Source organism: Rhinopithecus roxellana, chromosome 2, assembly GCF_007565055.1.
Source record: "Rhinopithecus roxellana isolate Shanxi Qingling chromosome 2, ASM756505v1, whole genome shotgun sequence".
Taxonomy (NCBI): domain Eukaryota; kingdom Metazoa; phylum Chordata; class Mammalia; order Primates; family Cercopithecidae; genus Rhinopithecus; species Rhinopithecus roxellana.
In genome coordinates, this window is record NC_044550.1 from 31,669,091 (window position 1) to 31,686,084 (window position 16,994).

At 35.0% G+C, this 16,994-nt stretch overlaps 1 protein-coding gene and 1 long non-coding RNA gene across 5 annotated transcripts in view; one reads left to right on the forward strand and one right to left on the reverse strand.

Annotated features, from left to right (window-relative positions):
- LOC115892882 overlaps positions 1–6,736 on the forward strand; it is a 50,424-nt gene extending 43,688 nt beyond the window's left edge. The window contains exons 2-3 of the long non-coding RNA XR_004052796.1: positions 1,561–1,651; positions 6,693–6,736. This is a non-coding gene — a long non-coding RNA (uncharacterized LOC115892882). The remainder of the gene's footprint in view (positions 1–1,560; positions 1,652–6,692) is intronic.
- Positions 1,523–16,994, reverse strand: part of PDE5A (phosphodiesterase 5A) — a 136,014-nt gene continuing 120,542 nt past the window's right edge. For 2 of the 4 annotated variants that reach the window (XM_010364868.2, XM_030915479.1), the window contains exons 16-21: positions 14,753–14,853; positions 13,030–13,107; positions 11,714–11,777; positions 9,734–9,808; positions 8,306–8,389; positions 1,532–5,878 (exon numbers count right to left, since the gene is read on the reverse strand). In XM_010364868.2, coding sequence (XP_010363170.1) covers positions 5,741–5,878; positions 8,306–8,389; positions 9,734–9,808; positions 11,714–11,777; positions 13,030–13,107; positions 14,753–14,853 — 540 coding nt within the window. In that variant the 3' untranslated portion in view covers positions 1,532–5,740. Of the gene's footprint in view, positions 5,879–7,399; positions 7,543–8,305; positions 8,390–9,733; positions 9,809–11,713; positions 11,778–13,029; positions 13,108–14,752; positions 14,854–16,994 lie in introns of all 4 variants that reach the window. The other 2 variants (XR_004052778.1, XM_010364869.2) reach the window with 2 other exon arrangements.

Genomic DNA, 16,994 nt, shown 5'->3' on the forward strand with positions numbered 1-16,994 from the left:
TAATATCATCCTCTTCCTCCCTGAATATTAAGAATAGTATCCCAGGAGTGTTTCTACTCCCTGCGATATTGGGTGTCATATCCTCCTCTCCCACGTGAAAATTAGAAACAATATCACTGGAGGCGTGTACGCCTTCTGTGATATTTAAAGTAATATCGTCCCCTTCCCTCCAGGATTATGGGAACAATATCCCTGGGGGGTGTACACTTTCTGCCATATATGTAGTAATATACCCTCAGCCTTGGAACATTATGAAGGACCATCTCACACGGGGGTGTACAACTCTTGCTGCGATATTGGGAATGTGATTATCCTCTTTCGCCCCTGCATATTTGGAAAAATGTCAGAGTGAGTGTACCCCTCGTGTGATATGGGGATGAATATCCTCTTCTTTCTTTCTGGATATTAGAAAGAATATCACACGTCATCCTTTCCTGTTTTGAATGGCAAGAACAATATCTCGGGGGGATGTACACCCCTTGCCATATTGGGAGTAATATTATGCTCTCCCCCCCTTGATATTAGGAACAAAATCCCAGCGTGGGTGTACAGCTCCTACTGTATGGAAAGTCATACCATCCTCTCCCTTCCTGGATTTTAGGAACAATATCACAGGGTGGGTGTACACAGCCTGCGATTTTTTAGCCACTAAAAATCTTAAAAAAAAAAAAAAAAAGTTTTATTAGTTCTATATGGTCAGGAAGGAAGATTACTTCTTTAAATATAACTAAAGCTCTGGCACTCTCTAGTGGTTAGAGAATCTAAAATATTGTTCTACATGAGCTTATACTTTACTTCTTTTAGCTTTATGAATTAGACATAACCTAGGTACACTGCCCCACATGAAGAAGGCTTGTCTAGTGGCAAAATAATGAAATCAGAAATTCTGCATTTACTGATGCTTTCAAACCTCTAGACTAGAAGCACTGAGATACAGTGGTGTTGGATTCTGTGAAGGCATTTTCTTAGCTATTACCAGATGAACTAAATTAAGAAATGTTAACTGTAAAAATTCAAGACAAACCAAACCTGCTGGGTGAGGGAATTCCTGTCTCTAATGCTTCCAGATAGCCCATTTGACTTGTAAGAGTAGATTTGAGACCTTTATAAATTTAAATTCAAAAAGAGAACTAAGGAATAGACCCTTGATTTGCAACTAGACAGATCTGGGCTCAAATCCAGCTCATGCCATTTGGTCAAGTATTGAGCTCCAAGCCTCAGCTCCTCCTGTAGCATCAGGCTGGTAATAATCACCCTCCAAAGAGTCATTATTGACTTGAAGTGAGAAGGAGATGGAAAACATAGCCTCCAAACTGGCAGCAAAGAGTATTAATAAAAGGAAGACTATTACTGAGAAGAGTCTAGACTAAGGAAAGGATTACTTTTCTTCAGCTAATAGGATCACAGGTTAGCTTGATTAAAGTCTCTCAAACTATTGGGCCCATTCTCCCTGCCTAAAATCTGAACTCCCCTATTAATTCCCCACACTTAAAATTCAGAGTCCCCTAATAATCACACAGTATTCATACTGACTTGTTCATTCTTTTTATTTTTACAAAGCATGGCAAAATGAGGAAACCACTGACAGGTGAAGAATCTGCACAACGGAAAACCACCTTGACCATCTCATGACTTTATACAAGAATCGGAGGTAAGTTGTTCTTTTAAAGTGATTTTGTCATAAAAGAGTCAACTGAAATGACTCTCATGATGGAGGAAAGGAAAGAAATGAAATCAACATTCATGGTTATTTAAAATGACTTAAAAGCTAAGCATAATATACATAGTAACTCCTTTTCCGAGTATAAAAATAGTGCCAGAAACTATATTTGTTCAAATATATTGAAAAGGTATAAGAATACAAATAGATATTAACAGTGGCTAGTGATGCCTCATAAGGTTTTCTTTTCTTAAACTGTAATATAAATTTATATGTTCAACTATTTACATTGCTTTCAACAACATTCATTAAGATATGTTTACACAGGCTTTTAGTAAGTATATGGAATGGTAAAGTGAGCTTTAATACTTTCTTCTTTGCTCTCTGTAGTAGAGCAGAAGGGGTCCAAAACCATGCACAATTTAACAGTCCTGAAGAACTGTGTAATCTTTACCTGGCTAGCATATGGAAAAAATAAACTATGTACAAGAATACAAAACTCCTAAAGTGTTCTTCAACTATCAACAGGTTAACTGATTCATACTTGCAAGAAGACAGGATGTTTGTTCACTGGTAGATTCTTAGTAAGTTTCAGGTAAAGAAGGTACATAAAACATATGTTATTGATGAAAATGGAAGTGATGCAGTATACCCCGTGTTAACTCACGTTAAATCGGCAGTATCGTAAGCTAAGTCTCTTCTCCAGCACCTCCTTCAGGGACTGTGAGCTCCTTGAGGTCACTGCTCTGTCTCCACAGCTGAGCACAGTACCTAACGTGTGGCAGGACTCAATAAAAGGCGGGTCAATGTATTTCTGACACAAAACAATTAAATTGTGCCACCTTATTTTGACTACAGTTATTCATAAGAGAGGATAATGATGACTTTTTTATCCTCTCATTTTAAATCAATCTTGTAAACAAAAGACAATTGCTTGTGATAGCCTGTTAAGTTTTAGGAGTACAATCTGGTGAAAAACACAGAAAAAAACTGTAAATCAAATTGGAACAGGTCTAATATTTGTTTGCTATGCTGAAAATAAAGGCACTTCACTGCTAGGCAAGAATATATCTGTGACTGAACAGTTTTCTCCAAGAATCCAATATTTCCAGTATATTTTCATGTACTTTCTTATCTCTAATACTCCTATTAAATGAAACTATTCTTCAAAATAAAAAGACAGTGATGACAACATCATCATCCTGGGTTTGTACCTTAAAGCAATGTACTCAATGAGCTCTAAATCTCACATTCACTAGTGATCTGCAAGTGAAGCTGAATAAATATATTCTCTTTGTTCAGTCTTGAAAACTCAACATTAGAAATGACACATGGGAATAGATCACCTTCTCTCTACACTAATATCCCATTTCTGACAGTGGTCTCCACCGCCCATTGGGCTTATAAAGTAGCTGCCTTCTGTGACATTTTGCTTGAAGACAAAGGCTTTGCCCAAACATAACTCCTTTAAAAAAAGCACAACTTGTTTAGGCACACAGAGGTTAAGTGACTTACACAAATCCTCCCAGGATTGTGATTGGCACAGTCTAATCTACTGAAAAACATAAGGCCAGGCAATTACATAGATATCTTTTAACAAGTTAGTAAAATAGTGGGGACTTTTCTGGCTAAAAATTGAAATTAAATGGTATCATGTTACTCTCTTTAAACAAACAAAAAATCTAGAACAAGTACTTCTTGCTCGTTATGGGTAATGTAAATATAGAGTAAGGTGAAGGAGGACTATATGTATATTTTTCCAACTTGAGAAGATACTGGAAAGGAAATTAAAAATTATTTGAACCAGTTAACCAGCCCTAAAGAAGTATTCTTCTTTGTATGAACTGAAATATCCAACAATAAAATAAAATAGGCATTGCCCAGCTTCTTTTAATGTCTAAACTAGTAAAGTAAAATAAACATTATTCAAAGGCAGACCAAACCATTTCTAATCTAAATATATCTTCTTGCTTATTAAAATGACACACATACAAAGCCTCTAAACACGATCTACTATGTCTTTAAAAAATTTCTCAGTGACACATACTAGAGGGGACCAAACAAACTACTAAAGTATAAGTACATATTTTAGCATAACTGCTAAATCACAATGTAATAAAAAGGTTTATTAAAGATTGCTATTCTTTAAGCAATTTTTCTATACTAAGGATTTATGTACGCATGCATAAGTATACACCTGTATGTATATATAGCTATTATTTTAGTGATAGTCTGTGTATTTTACATACCAGTGCCACCAAGGGGCAACCTTACAAATTTTATATGTATGGCAAAAAAATAAAATATCCTGAAAATACAAGTATACAATACATATAGCATTAAACAGTTGGTAACTTCCTACATTAACCTTTACCAAATACAAAATAACGGCAACACAATGGGGTTTGCTTCTATTTTTGTGTATTTTTTAACCAGAATGATAAAAATAAAACCACATTATGTCAAGATATATATATACACTCAGAATTTTAAAAACTTAAGGAACATATTGAATTTTAGGCAAAATTTAGGGGAATCGGGAAACAGATGGAAAACACATTTTGGTGAAAGGTCCTTGAGAATGCTGCATTACCATGTCCTTAAGAAATCTTCTGTCCAAATTAGTGATAGAAACTCAGAACAAATATCTTTTTTTGTGGGTTGGAGGTAGAAATTAACAAATCAAGCAAATCTCTCCTTTCTACTCTCCCCAAATCCAAACATTCCTGCATATTTGAAATAAATTTTCCCTTCCTAGACCAGCTGCTTAATTCGTTATGTATTTCTCCAATATTGAATAAATGTGTATTTAGGGGCACACATGTAGAATATTAATCTACTTAAATGGGCTCAAATTCTAAGAAAATGTTAACTATTCTAAATGTTATGGGAAGAAAATACCATTGAATATGAGTTAAGGGCCAGTGTTTAGCATTCACATCCAGAATTCTCTGGATCTCAGTTGACTTGTCCTATACATCAAAATATGGTAATTTTTCAATCACAATACTGCTAAATGTTATTCAGGCATAAAGTTTCTTACCCACTGTTCCTCAAATTCATTTTTGACCCTAGTATTGGCAATAGCCCTTTGCTATTTATATAATTAAAACTTTTCTTTAAATTTCAATTGACAGGAAAAAGAGTCATTTTGTACTCTCTTATCTATAGTCACGTCTCACTTCAGGTCAATACTCCAATTGTCACTTTTATTTTGAAAAGAAAGCCCAGAAGGAAAAAAAAAAACTCTTAGAGAGATCTTCTAACAGAACATTTTCTTCACTGACAGACATCCAAGGCCATTCCATTTCTAGATCACACTTATCCCTCAGTCAAGTCAGTGACTAGATTATCTCCTAAGGTTTCACCTGCTTTGCATCAGGTAGGTGAGATGAAAGTGATTTTATGGGTAGCCTTTAGAAAAATGTACTGCACTGAAATGACAAAGTTCTCTCTGGCCTGTTCTCTCACAAAACAGCAAGTTAATTAAATAACGTTTTCTTTACAATACAGTTTCATAGTAGTTTCCATTTGTTTCAGAGTGCCTTAACTTTTTAAAAAAGACATTGTTGACAAATACAATTATTTCTCCTTAAAATCCACTCAGCCACCATTTTTCACTATCCTGTAAAGGCTTTAAATGTCACAGAATGTATGTTAATTTGCTCCTAACCTACTTTTGAAAAAGGAAAGATTCCAAACAGTCTTGAAAAAATGGTAATTCAGAAAACACAAAAACCAATTATTTAAAATAGTCCCCAAGCAAAAAAACCTCAGTGCAAGAATACTGCTTACACTTTGCAGTACATGAAATATCACAATCAATGCTTTTATCAATGTGCTAACAGTGGATGTTGTTGATCCTTTCAGTTCAGTAGCATAAAACAAATATACAAAAAAATATGTAATAGTCCTCTAAAAACATTCATGCTATACTCTCAAAAGTTGTGCAAAAATAAAAATACAGCAGTGGCAAAGTATATACCAAATACAGACGCTATACAGACAGTGTGTAAGAAACCAGGCATATTGCAGAACACACTGTCTCTGTAAACTTCAACTCTGCATGAAATAGGCCACTCAGTTCCGCTTGGCCTGGCCGCTTTCCCCATTAATCAGCATCTTCTCCTGCTGTTCTGCAAGGGCCTGCCATTTCTGCCTGTTCTTTCTGCAGCCATCTAGCAAAGGGAAACAATCCTCTGACACGTGGGTCAGGGCCTAAAGAAAAAAAAGAAAGCAAACAGCTAGAGAGAAGCCAGGAAATAAGCCCTCTCCCACAGGCCTGTTACAAAGGGCCACTCATTTCATGAGCAGACTCACTGCTGAAATTTTCACAAGCTGTGTGAGCACATACACAGATCATTTACACATGATTCTTCTAAAACACTACAGATAAGGAGTACATGCTGAGAGACAGAGCAAACACACATTCCAAAATAACATTACTGTGCTAGGGAGGCAGATCTGTGTGGAATCCACTTTTAGGGGAAAAAAGCCATTTTGTTTCTATGTAGTACCGTTGGCTCTCCCTAAGTGTGACTGTATCAGGAGCTGCTTAGTTTTTGTGTTTTTCTAGGGAATGGTTTCATATAATGTACCATTAAATAGGCTTTTATCCAGGATTATATTATAATAAAGATTCATAATTCGGTGTGGCATTATTATGTACCAGTTATAGTGCCATAAATATTTAGCCACAAGAATGTTCATTTCAGATTTCTTCCTAATAGTGAAACACCTAAAATTACAAATACTCAACAATAGGTTGTCGCTGGAAAATCCCCCACAGAATAAAAAAAAAAAAGAACCCTCACAGAAACACATTTGATACATAAAATACGGATATAATGACATTATGGATTGCAAAAGGCAATTACTGAATTATTGTTAAATGAAAAGTATATGAACATGTCATAAAGCATATACATCGATATGTTATCTGTAGTTTTCTCTGGGTAGTGGATTGTAACTGGTTTTATTTTCCTTTTTGCTTCTCAGTAATTCTGATTTTTCTTTTTCTTCTTTTTTTTAGGACAGGTTTCCACTCCATTGCCCAGGCTGGAGTGCAGTGGTGTGGATCTCAGCTCACTGCAACCTCCTCCTCCCCTACTCAAGCAATTCTCCTGCCTCAGTCTTCTAAGTGGCTGGGACTACAAGCGCATGCCACCACACCTGGCTAATTTTTCTATTTTTTGTAGGGATGGGGTTTCACCATGTTGGCCAGGCTGGCCTCGAACTCCTGAGCTCAAGTGATCCACCTGCCTTGGCCTCCCAAAGTAGTGCTGGGATTAGAGGTCTAAGCCACCATGCCCGACCTCTGATTTTTCTACAGTGAGAACATAACTATTTCTGTAATAATGTTAAAAATACATGTCAGTATCATATAGAATTTCAACAGCAGATTCAAATAAAATGAATACTTGTATACATACATACATACATACATACATATATATATATATATATAGTAGAAGGATAACATCTATAATAGGTGATGTGATTACTATGTTGACTGTATTTACAGGGATAGAGAAAAATCAAAAGAGCCGTTAGTATTTTTAATGGAGAAACTCTTAATCCAATCAATAAGGAAAGCATCTGTTATGGAAATAATGAGATGTCCAAGTGTTTGAAACAATGCTCTGAACACACTTCATACTTCTGAGGAAGAACTTTAAACAAAGGAGTAAACAAGTAGAATGCTGAGAAAAATGAGGAGACGACAGTGGCACATGACACCTGTTTTTTTTTTTCCGTGGTTCTTTTGGTATCTTTCCTTCCTTTCCCTGTCAGCCACAGTTCTTTATTAAATTCTTTTGATGGCGAGAACCCTGGAGTAGGAGTGAGAACTGGACTGTAGATGCACCTCTCCCACTAACCACCTGTTTGGGACAAATAATCTGTCTCATTGGAAGATGAACTTTACAAGTTCAATTACTAAATCTCAAACATCTGGATTAGAAAATTTTTTTTTTTTTTTCTGGTTTTGACATTCTATGATAACTCCATGACAAATGTTCTTTTTCCAAATAATTAAAACTTACAATAGTTCTCTGTTTAAACGTTCAAAGACAAAGACAACCTCTTCTTTCTGCATCTGAGTCATAAACATCTAAACTAATAAATTAGATGTTTTAGGGAGAATCCATTTGCCTACAATAACCACCCCCCCATCCAAAAGCCAAGCCAGCAGATACGTAGAAATGGGAACCTGCCATATTCTACCTACCTCCTTTTAATCCTCAGAAAATTTTTATAACTAGAGTAAAGCCACATTATGACAATGAGAAAAAGTTGGATTACTTTTCTTTATTTAGGCTAAAATTTAGACTTAAAAAAAGAATATGCTAATGCACAGTATATACAGTATTGTTCCTTGAGGGTAATACTGGCACATAATTCTTCTTAGCATCCCCAAATCAATGTGTTGGAGATTAGCACATAGTAGGCACTCAATAGATATTAGTATGTGTTCCTTGTTCAGTACAAACATGTTCATCAGTAAAAGAAACCATACTAGTAATAATTTTATTTCTTGATTTAGAAGCAAAAAATAGGCACCTAATATTAATCTCTTCAATTTACTTTAGGTTCTAATTCATAACAGTCCAAGTTTAGCAAGTCTAGTAGTTTTCATATAAATACCTCATACAGTTGCAAGCAGATGGCGTCTATGAACCCAACTTGCATACTTGGGATTTTGTTTTTCTTCTCCCTGTTCATTAGATCCTGAAAATACAAATACAGACCAAACACACAGATGTGCATTTATTTATTTAGTTATTATTTTATTATTTTTGGGGATGGAGTCTCACTCTGTTGTCCAGGCTGGAGTGCAGTGGTGCCATTTCAGCTCACTGCAACCTCCACCTCCCGAGTTTAAGCTATTCTCCTGCCTCAGCCTCCCGAGTAGCTGGGATTACAGGTGTGCAGCACCAAGCGTGGCTAATTTTTTTTATTTTTAGTAGAGATGGGGTTTCACCATGTTGGCTAGGCTGGTCTAGAACTCCTGACCTCAAGTGATCTGACTGCCTTGGCCTCCCAAAGTGCTGGCATCACAGGCATGAGCCACTGTGTAGCATTTATTTAAAGAACACAATGAAAGCTGGCTCTAGAAAGGTGAATCAGTGGGTTAGCCTAGGAAGGTCAGATAGCAATTAATAAAAAAAAAAAAAAAAAAAAAAAAAAAAAAAAAAAGAGGAAAACTCTGTTTCATTTCAAGGAAACTCATTCCAAAAAACAGAAGTGGGTTGAGAGGAATCTTTACTTGTATTTGAGATCCATACTCCATGTAAAAAGGCAGTATGTGTCAAAGACCTTTAAATACTGTTTGCCCTTCAACATGACAACTGGGAATTTATGCTAACAAGATAATGAAGAATGAGGTTTAGCGGTTTATCAGTTCCCTTGGTGTAATGTTTGCAGTGTTCACTATTACAAACAGCACTGTGATAAACATCTATTATAGATGAAACACTGCTGTGAACACATTTCTGAGGAGAACTTTGAACAAAGGAGTAAACAAGTAGAATACTGAGAAAACTTGGGAGACTGGTGGTGGTATGACATCTGGTCTTTTTTCCTCCATGTTTCTTTTGGTATCTCTCCTTCCTTTCCCTGTCAGCCACAGCTTCTTTATTAAATTCTTTTGATGGCAGGAACCAAGGAGTAGGAGTGAAACATCTATGATGGATATTTATCACAGTGCTGTTTGTAACAGTGAACACTGCAAACATTACACCAAGGGAAGTAGGTAAATTATGGTTACATCTATTTCATGTAATCATGATAGTACATAAGAATATTTGTTAAAATGAAAAGTGGTTTGTAATACGCGGAAAAAACAAATTACAAAAAAAACAGTGATACAATATGATGACCCCAAGTGTCTTTTTTATGCCTTTTATTGGTTTTGCTTTCTGTAATGAATATGTATAATTCTTCCAATGAGAAAAAAGTTTTAACAAAATCAGAAATTGTGGTCCTAAGGAAAGATGCCATAGGACCATAGAAAGGAGTCTACAACTTTAAAACAATGCATTTGAATTCCTACCAACAAGGTTTCATACGTACAGTGGGTTCTATGTTGAGTTCTTTTCTCTCTCTGTCTCCTTGATCAAAAAATTCACTTGCTACAAGTTCTGCTATCTGAAATAAATAACAGACTCAGTTTTGACAACGAAAAGCATATCATTCTTTAAAACAGAGACTGTGAATGAAGGCCCTGTTAGGAGCTATATATCTCCATTTTATAGCAAATAAGCAGTAGCTTGATACCTGAAGACAAGTAGTCCACGTCCAAAGCATGCTCTCTTGACTATTCCATTATACTCTTTTTCACTTAGGTACATCTCTCTCTCTTTGGTAGCTTCCAACATTTTTCCCTTTTAATTTTATTTAAAAACGTTTTCTTCCTTCATTTATTTTCCCCCCATAAAACGGTATGTACAAAGGTTTGATTCAGGAGAAAGAAAGGATATAAGAAGACACGTTCTTCCCTCTTCTATTATCTTCCCTGGTTAGAAACAGGCATATAGTCCTGTTTATTATGTGGCAGAAAGGTAGGTAAAGATCACCTAAGTGCTTATGGTGTGTTGGCTTTGGCACATGGAGAATGAGTTCTGATCTTGTTTTCTCGGCATGTCTGTTTCATGAGATGAGACTGTAGGAAGAGTTACTAGGCCACCTGACTACGCAGCCCAGAGCCTTGACCAACAGCAGGCTGTCAACAATCCTAAATAGCACATTAAGGACTCAAAATGAAATCTTGAAAAAAAAAACAAACAAACACAATATATATGTCACTGCATGGACAGCCATCACTTTTCTGAGCCTGTATTGCCTCTGCAAAACATTATAGCAGTTACTTAGTTAGAGGGAAGGATTTTTTTCTAGCCTCCTGGTAACAGGCTCCATTCAGAACCTTCTTGACATCTTACATCAATAATTCCTATATCTACAAGCCCCAGAAATCTCTCTGTTCTACTTGTTAATGTCTATTTAGAGTTGAGGCATAGTCTAGAAGGTTAACCATAAGAAAAGTAATTTTGCTGCTTCTAATTTTCAAGGTCATTAAAGGGATGACCTTAAGAAACAAGCCAGAAGTATAAGTTATATCCCAAATCAAAAAATCTGAAATCTAAAATGCTGGTCCAATGAGCATTTCCTGTAAGTGTCATGTCAGTACTCAAAGTGCTTTGAATTTTGGGGCATTTCGGGGTTTTGAATTAGGTATGCTCAACCTATCATACTGAAATGAAAACTTATCAACAGCGATGTTTTTGCTGTGTTAATGTAGATGCTGTCTTTCTTAATATATCTTACAAATATTATGTGCAAATGCATCTTCTAAAAAGAAAAGCCTTTGTATGTCCAAATATCAGTTTTTAATACTACTTAAAAATTCCAAAAAAAATGTCCATACTTACTTCAGAAGCTACCTTTAAGAGTAAAAACTTAAAAAAATGTATTTTATTTTAGATTTAGGGGGTATATGTGCATGTCTGGTATATATGTATATTGTGTATTGGTGGTGACTGGGCTTTTAGTATACCCATTACCCAAATAGTGAACATTGTACCCAACGGGTAGTTTTTCACCCCTTGTTCTTTTCCCACCTTTCCCCCTTTTGGAGTCCCAGTATCTGTTATTTCCATCTATATGTCCATGTGTCCCACTGTTTGGCTCCCACTTATAAGTGAGAATGTGCAGTGTCTGATTTTCTGTTTCGAGTTAGTTAATTCATTAAGGATAATTGGCTTCCAGCTCCAATCATGTTGTTGCAAAGAACATGACTTGATTCTTTTTATGCCTGCATAGTATTCCATGGTGCATATGTACCACATGTTCTTTATCTAATCAACTGTTGATGGACACTTGGGTTAGTTCCATGACTTTGCTATGATATAATAAATGGTGCTGTGATGAACATATAAGTGTCTTTTTTATATAGTGATTTATTTTTCTTTAGGTAGATACCTAGTAGTGGGATTGCTGGGTAGAATGTTATTTTGACTTTTTAATTATTACTGTTATTGTCACTAAGCAACATACCCGTTGTTGAATAGGCCAGGGTTTTGTAATTGCAGAAAGATCACACGCTGTCATCAGCATTGCTCTGTTATGGAAAAAAGAAATCCAAAACTCCTATTTACTTTTGTGTTATTATATACCCTCAGTAAATAGTTACTAATAAAAAAAAGTTAAAACCCTCTAAACAATGGAAATGGCAGTTCATAAAGACCAAAGAAAAAGAAACAATTTATATGAAAGTCTAACTGATACAGTTAGAACAGAGCATCATTGTTTCAGTTTTCCTTTGAACTTTGGGAATTTGTCCTCAAACTGCCTCATTTAGCTCCAGATTGGCAGACTAAAAAATTATTAACCTTGGGTAAAATCTTGCCTGCTTTTATTATTTTTGTCACCTTAGTATTCCATTCTATATTTCATCACACCGTCACAGTATGATGAAAGTACATTGATTACTAATAATTAACCATTAAAGTATAACATCAAGTATCATACTGATGAAAGTCATATCAGAAATCATAGTAGGTCATCCTAATTCACTCCACACACATGCTAACTTCTACATGAAAAGCATTTTTCAGCCTTTTCCTTTATTGTTTCTGCATGTTGAATTATAGTTAGGAAAGTTTTTTTCACTCCTAGGTTATAGAAGAAGCCACCTATATTTTTATTCAGTGCTTGTATGATTTAAGTGTCTACATTGAACTCTATGCTTCAGTTGGAATTTAAGTCTGTAGAGTAGATCCAATTTTGTCTTTTTCCATTTGGTTATCTACTGATCTCTCTCTTTCCTCCAGTAACTAGGAATGTTATCTTTATTACATACTATATGTCTTATGCAATTCTAGATTTTCTACTGTGTTCCACTGATCTTCCACCAATATCAAACTGTTTTCATCATAGAGACTTTATAGTATTGCTTCCATGTATGGACTCTGACTTCACTGCTCTACCTTTTCAGATTTTCTTTAAGAGAAGTAAACATTTTGCAGCTGCATCTTACTTCCACAAGATTTATAATTCCATTTTCAGCACTTCCATTACAATGAATTAGGAAAATGAATAAGGGAAACCTATAGCCATATACTGATACTCTACCACATTTTAAAGGCTTTTCTAGAACAAAGAAACAATTCATTCACTTGGATTTGCAAATGCACTTCTTTTCAAGTAAATATTCAAATTTACTCTTTGTACAACCCTCTGGAAAAATCTGACAGGTTTTAAAATCATCATATTATAACAAATAATTGCAATAAAAACTAATAGTGAGAAAAAATGGTGAGAAAATTAACTAGATAAAAAACTTCAGCTTTAAAGATAGTTAACCTACTTACAAAAACAACTCCTTTTGATGAGGATCTTCCAAATTGAATTGATTTTTTCTTATAAGTTCAAAAAATTCTCCTCGCCTCCTATAACGTTTAAAAAAAAAATTGCTAGTTATAACAATTACCCGGGCTCTTATCCCTTTGTTCTACAAAGACTCATGGAGTAAATTTTGGTTAAAAAAAAAAGTCTATTTTTTTCCCATCTTAGAACCCAGTATAAAAAATCATCATTTACAAATCTTTAATACCTCACTTTCCCCCTTCTATCATTTGCTTTCGATGAAACATTAAATCTCACCTAATTTTTAACTATAGATCACAAATAGTGGTAATTTCAATTCTTGAATATTTGTTATTTTAAGAAAAATGAAACAGTATGAGTTAAAACTTTGATGCTGAGAATGATTTCAGATATTTTAAGTGTATGGCATAATCTATAGGTTTCAGTTTATCATTTATTTCATGAGAGAGGATAAAAAGTATATAAAGTTACGAAGTGCTTCTGAAGTAAATAAAGACTAGGTAAAGTTTAAAATAATATTTGTTATTTTTCAGTGAATATAATAATATTCGGTGTACAGTGAATACCTCTTACGTGCCCAGTATTGTTAAGCATTTTGAGAAGGCATAAGACAAAAATTTTTCTTTTTGCAGTGTTTAATATCTACCTGGAGACACAAGACTCAAGAAAAACTTTGGTAATAAAACTGATAGTGTATGATTATAAAAAATGAAAAGCAGGTTTCATAAGGATTCAAAGGAGAGACCCATGTGGCCTATAAAGGTTGGAAAGGCATTGTGGTTACAGGTATTTTTCAAATTCTTGGTAATTTGATAATCCTTATTCTGCAATTATTTCTAATAAACTGAAGTATACTATTGATATATATTATTTTGTCTTAACCTCAAAATGCTCTAAAAACCAATTAAGTAGGCACATACAGTTACTTCTAGATGTATAAGAGTAGATATCTGGCAGATGTTTTTGTGTGTTTATTCTATTTGGTTTTTACTTCTCCTAAGAGTGACTACAACCATAAATGTGAATCCCTTACAGAAGAAGGGAGACTCCTGTTACAAGGAAATCCTGAGTGTGATTCCCTGACTCCCCTCATTCCTACACATGCATCAAAGATCTCAGCTAGGAGTTGGAAACTTATGATTGCTCAAATGCAGGAAAGTGTTTTCTAGTTTTTAGAAAGGCAGTTTAATCATGAATATGCATAATCACAGAGATGACTCTAATCAACAACTTCAAAGTTCTACATAAATATTCTTCTGCCAAAATCAAATGAAAAGAAACAAGAGTTACTTGCTTGGCAGTAACTCCTTTTCCTGCCCAACTAAGCTTGAACAACGGTATAAAGGAGTCATGAAATGGTCAGAAGTTGTGGGGAGCAAGGGAAAGGAGGAAAAGCAAATGACTTATATAATCTTGGGACAACATGGCTTGGAATGACTGACCTTGAGATGGCTATTAGATTTGTATATAGTTTCAGAGACACAGCGGTAGATAAACATCAGAAATAATAGATATTCTTAATGTTCAGCAGTAAGTAAGCCAAAGGAGTAGACTTTTCTGGCTACCCTTTAAGAAACTGCTCCATAGTCTGATAAGCAGCTTTGCCAGGACATTTGTGTTTTGAAATTTCTCAGTATGGATGTCAAAAGTTTGAAACAATGCAAAGACTTCAAAGACCTATTTCTCAGGTTATTTCTTAAAACTTACTTAATGTACAGTGCTAGGTCTGTAGCTAAAATAGCTTGTTTGATTATTTTCAATGTGGTCTTATATTCTTCAATGGAGAGGCCACTGAGAATCTGATTGCCCTTTATAAAAAAAGAAAACCAACATTAGTACCCTGGAGAAGCTGCGGACAAGAACAAAATCTGGAAACACATTCACATATCTTAAACACATGCCCGGTATTCTAAACTCATGAATGTGGAGGGCATACTTAAATACCATGAAATAATGTTTCTCCTCTATGTTCCTACCCCACCCCTCTGTCATACATGTAAACTGCTTCATGATGCTTCATCTGCCTATATACGCATGTTTTTCCAACTTTTATACTCTTTAAGCCTTAGTCCAGACTTAAAATCTAAAGCTATTCTTTTCCACAGGGCAGACTAATTGCTATAATTTAACAGCAAGTAAAACTTTGAAAAAAATCAAAGCCATATTAATGGATATGAAGAATGAAGTGGTAAAATTTTTAAACAATGGAGTATGAAAAAAGTCACTTCTCTATGACATTTTAAATAAATCCAATAACATTTCTGGTGCAAATTTATATAATTTTAACTTGGTCAGTTATGATAACAGTGCATATTCCTTAGGGACATCTTAATATAGATGGGTAAAGGGCATGAGCCAAAGGGTGCTTACTGGTCAGTGGAGAAAGAAAGCGTGGGTTGAAACATCTATAAGGAATATTTAAAAGGTAGCTAATCCATGTGCAAATCATTCAAAGTTTTCACTATGTAACCATTTTTTATTTCTTGTCTGTAATTTAAAGCATAGTAGTTCTCTAATCTTGAACTAAGTAAAATACATAGACCAGGCACTCCTAATACAATCAAAACAACATCTCTAAGTTGAGTCAGATATGCTTCCTATATCTTAGGGCCAAGAAAAAACCCAGATGCTTAGGAAAGAGATCTGAAGGCAGGGGATTTGTTATGAAGACAGTGGAACTTCTGGGTATGTTAGGCTGAGGGCAAAACACATTGGTTAGAGGATAACTAGATGCTGAAATCGTGGCATGGATCTAATTAATGACAATAATCTATAATTACAACCATAAACATTATTTTAAATACTAAATCATTTTAGATTCTAGGATAAACAGAAAACTATTCAGAAAATACCTTCTGATACTTATTTTAAGATAAAATAATTTCAAGTGGAAGATGAAATGTCTTTTGGTGCTATATTTTTACTTTTTACTCCCAAAGGCTGAGGATATAATTTCTTGTGTAATTATGCTTACAAAGATAGACCATATAGATAGGTCTTATAATTTGAGCCAGCCATATAGATAACCAGATTCCTTATATATTAAGCAACAACATATTACATAATAAGTTACATAGTAACAGGTCAGTTGATAGGAATACTGTAAAATATGCTTTTAAAAAAGTTAGCATATTTTCTTTCTTTGGGGCTAAATTTGTAATGCGATATTGAAATGAAAGTTTTAGTGGAAACACACAGATAGCAAAAGTACAGATATTCCTACTATAACATGACATATACATTCCTGAGAAATTTCAGTTCTGAAAAACTGTACACTAAAAATAACATGGATTGTGCAAAAAAATGGTATTGGGAAAGACCACTCAAAACCTATGCAACTTTGTAACCAGAGCACAAACCAAACCAAGAATTGGTTCCTCTGGAAGTAACTTGGACGGGCCAGTCTGGCTGGTCTGGAGGCTATCTCTGAGGACATTAAAGATGGACAAAAACAATCAAGTAGAAATGCTGGTTTGTGGGGGCCCTGCAATCATGCATATAGAATTGATTGTTGAGACAATAAGTCTGCTATTAAGGTGGGCATTGAAAGAAGAGCAAGCTCCCGAGAGGCTACAGCAGTCCAAAGTGAGGGAGACAGCCTCAGGTGCAAGTGCTCATTTTTAATATTCCTAAGAAAGAATGGAAAGGGCTGCATATGCAGGAGCTAAGGGGAGGGCTTTTTTCTTTCTTGCTGAAGGTCAGAATTCAACTTCTATAATTCTGGCACCTCTTACCCCAGGGAGGCTGTGTATGAAATGATAGAATGTCTATGGTATACTGATACCATCCTTCTACCTCCCAATCACACATGATATAATTCATACTAAACAATCACATGTTGTAGAAAAACAATCTGTACTAGACCACATACAGACTTTATAAGGAGGGTGCCAAAACAGGCTATATAACTTTTAACTCTTCCTCCACACTGAGGTGTTGAGGGAGGCAT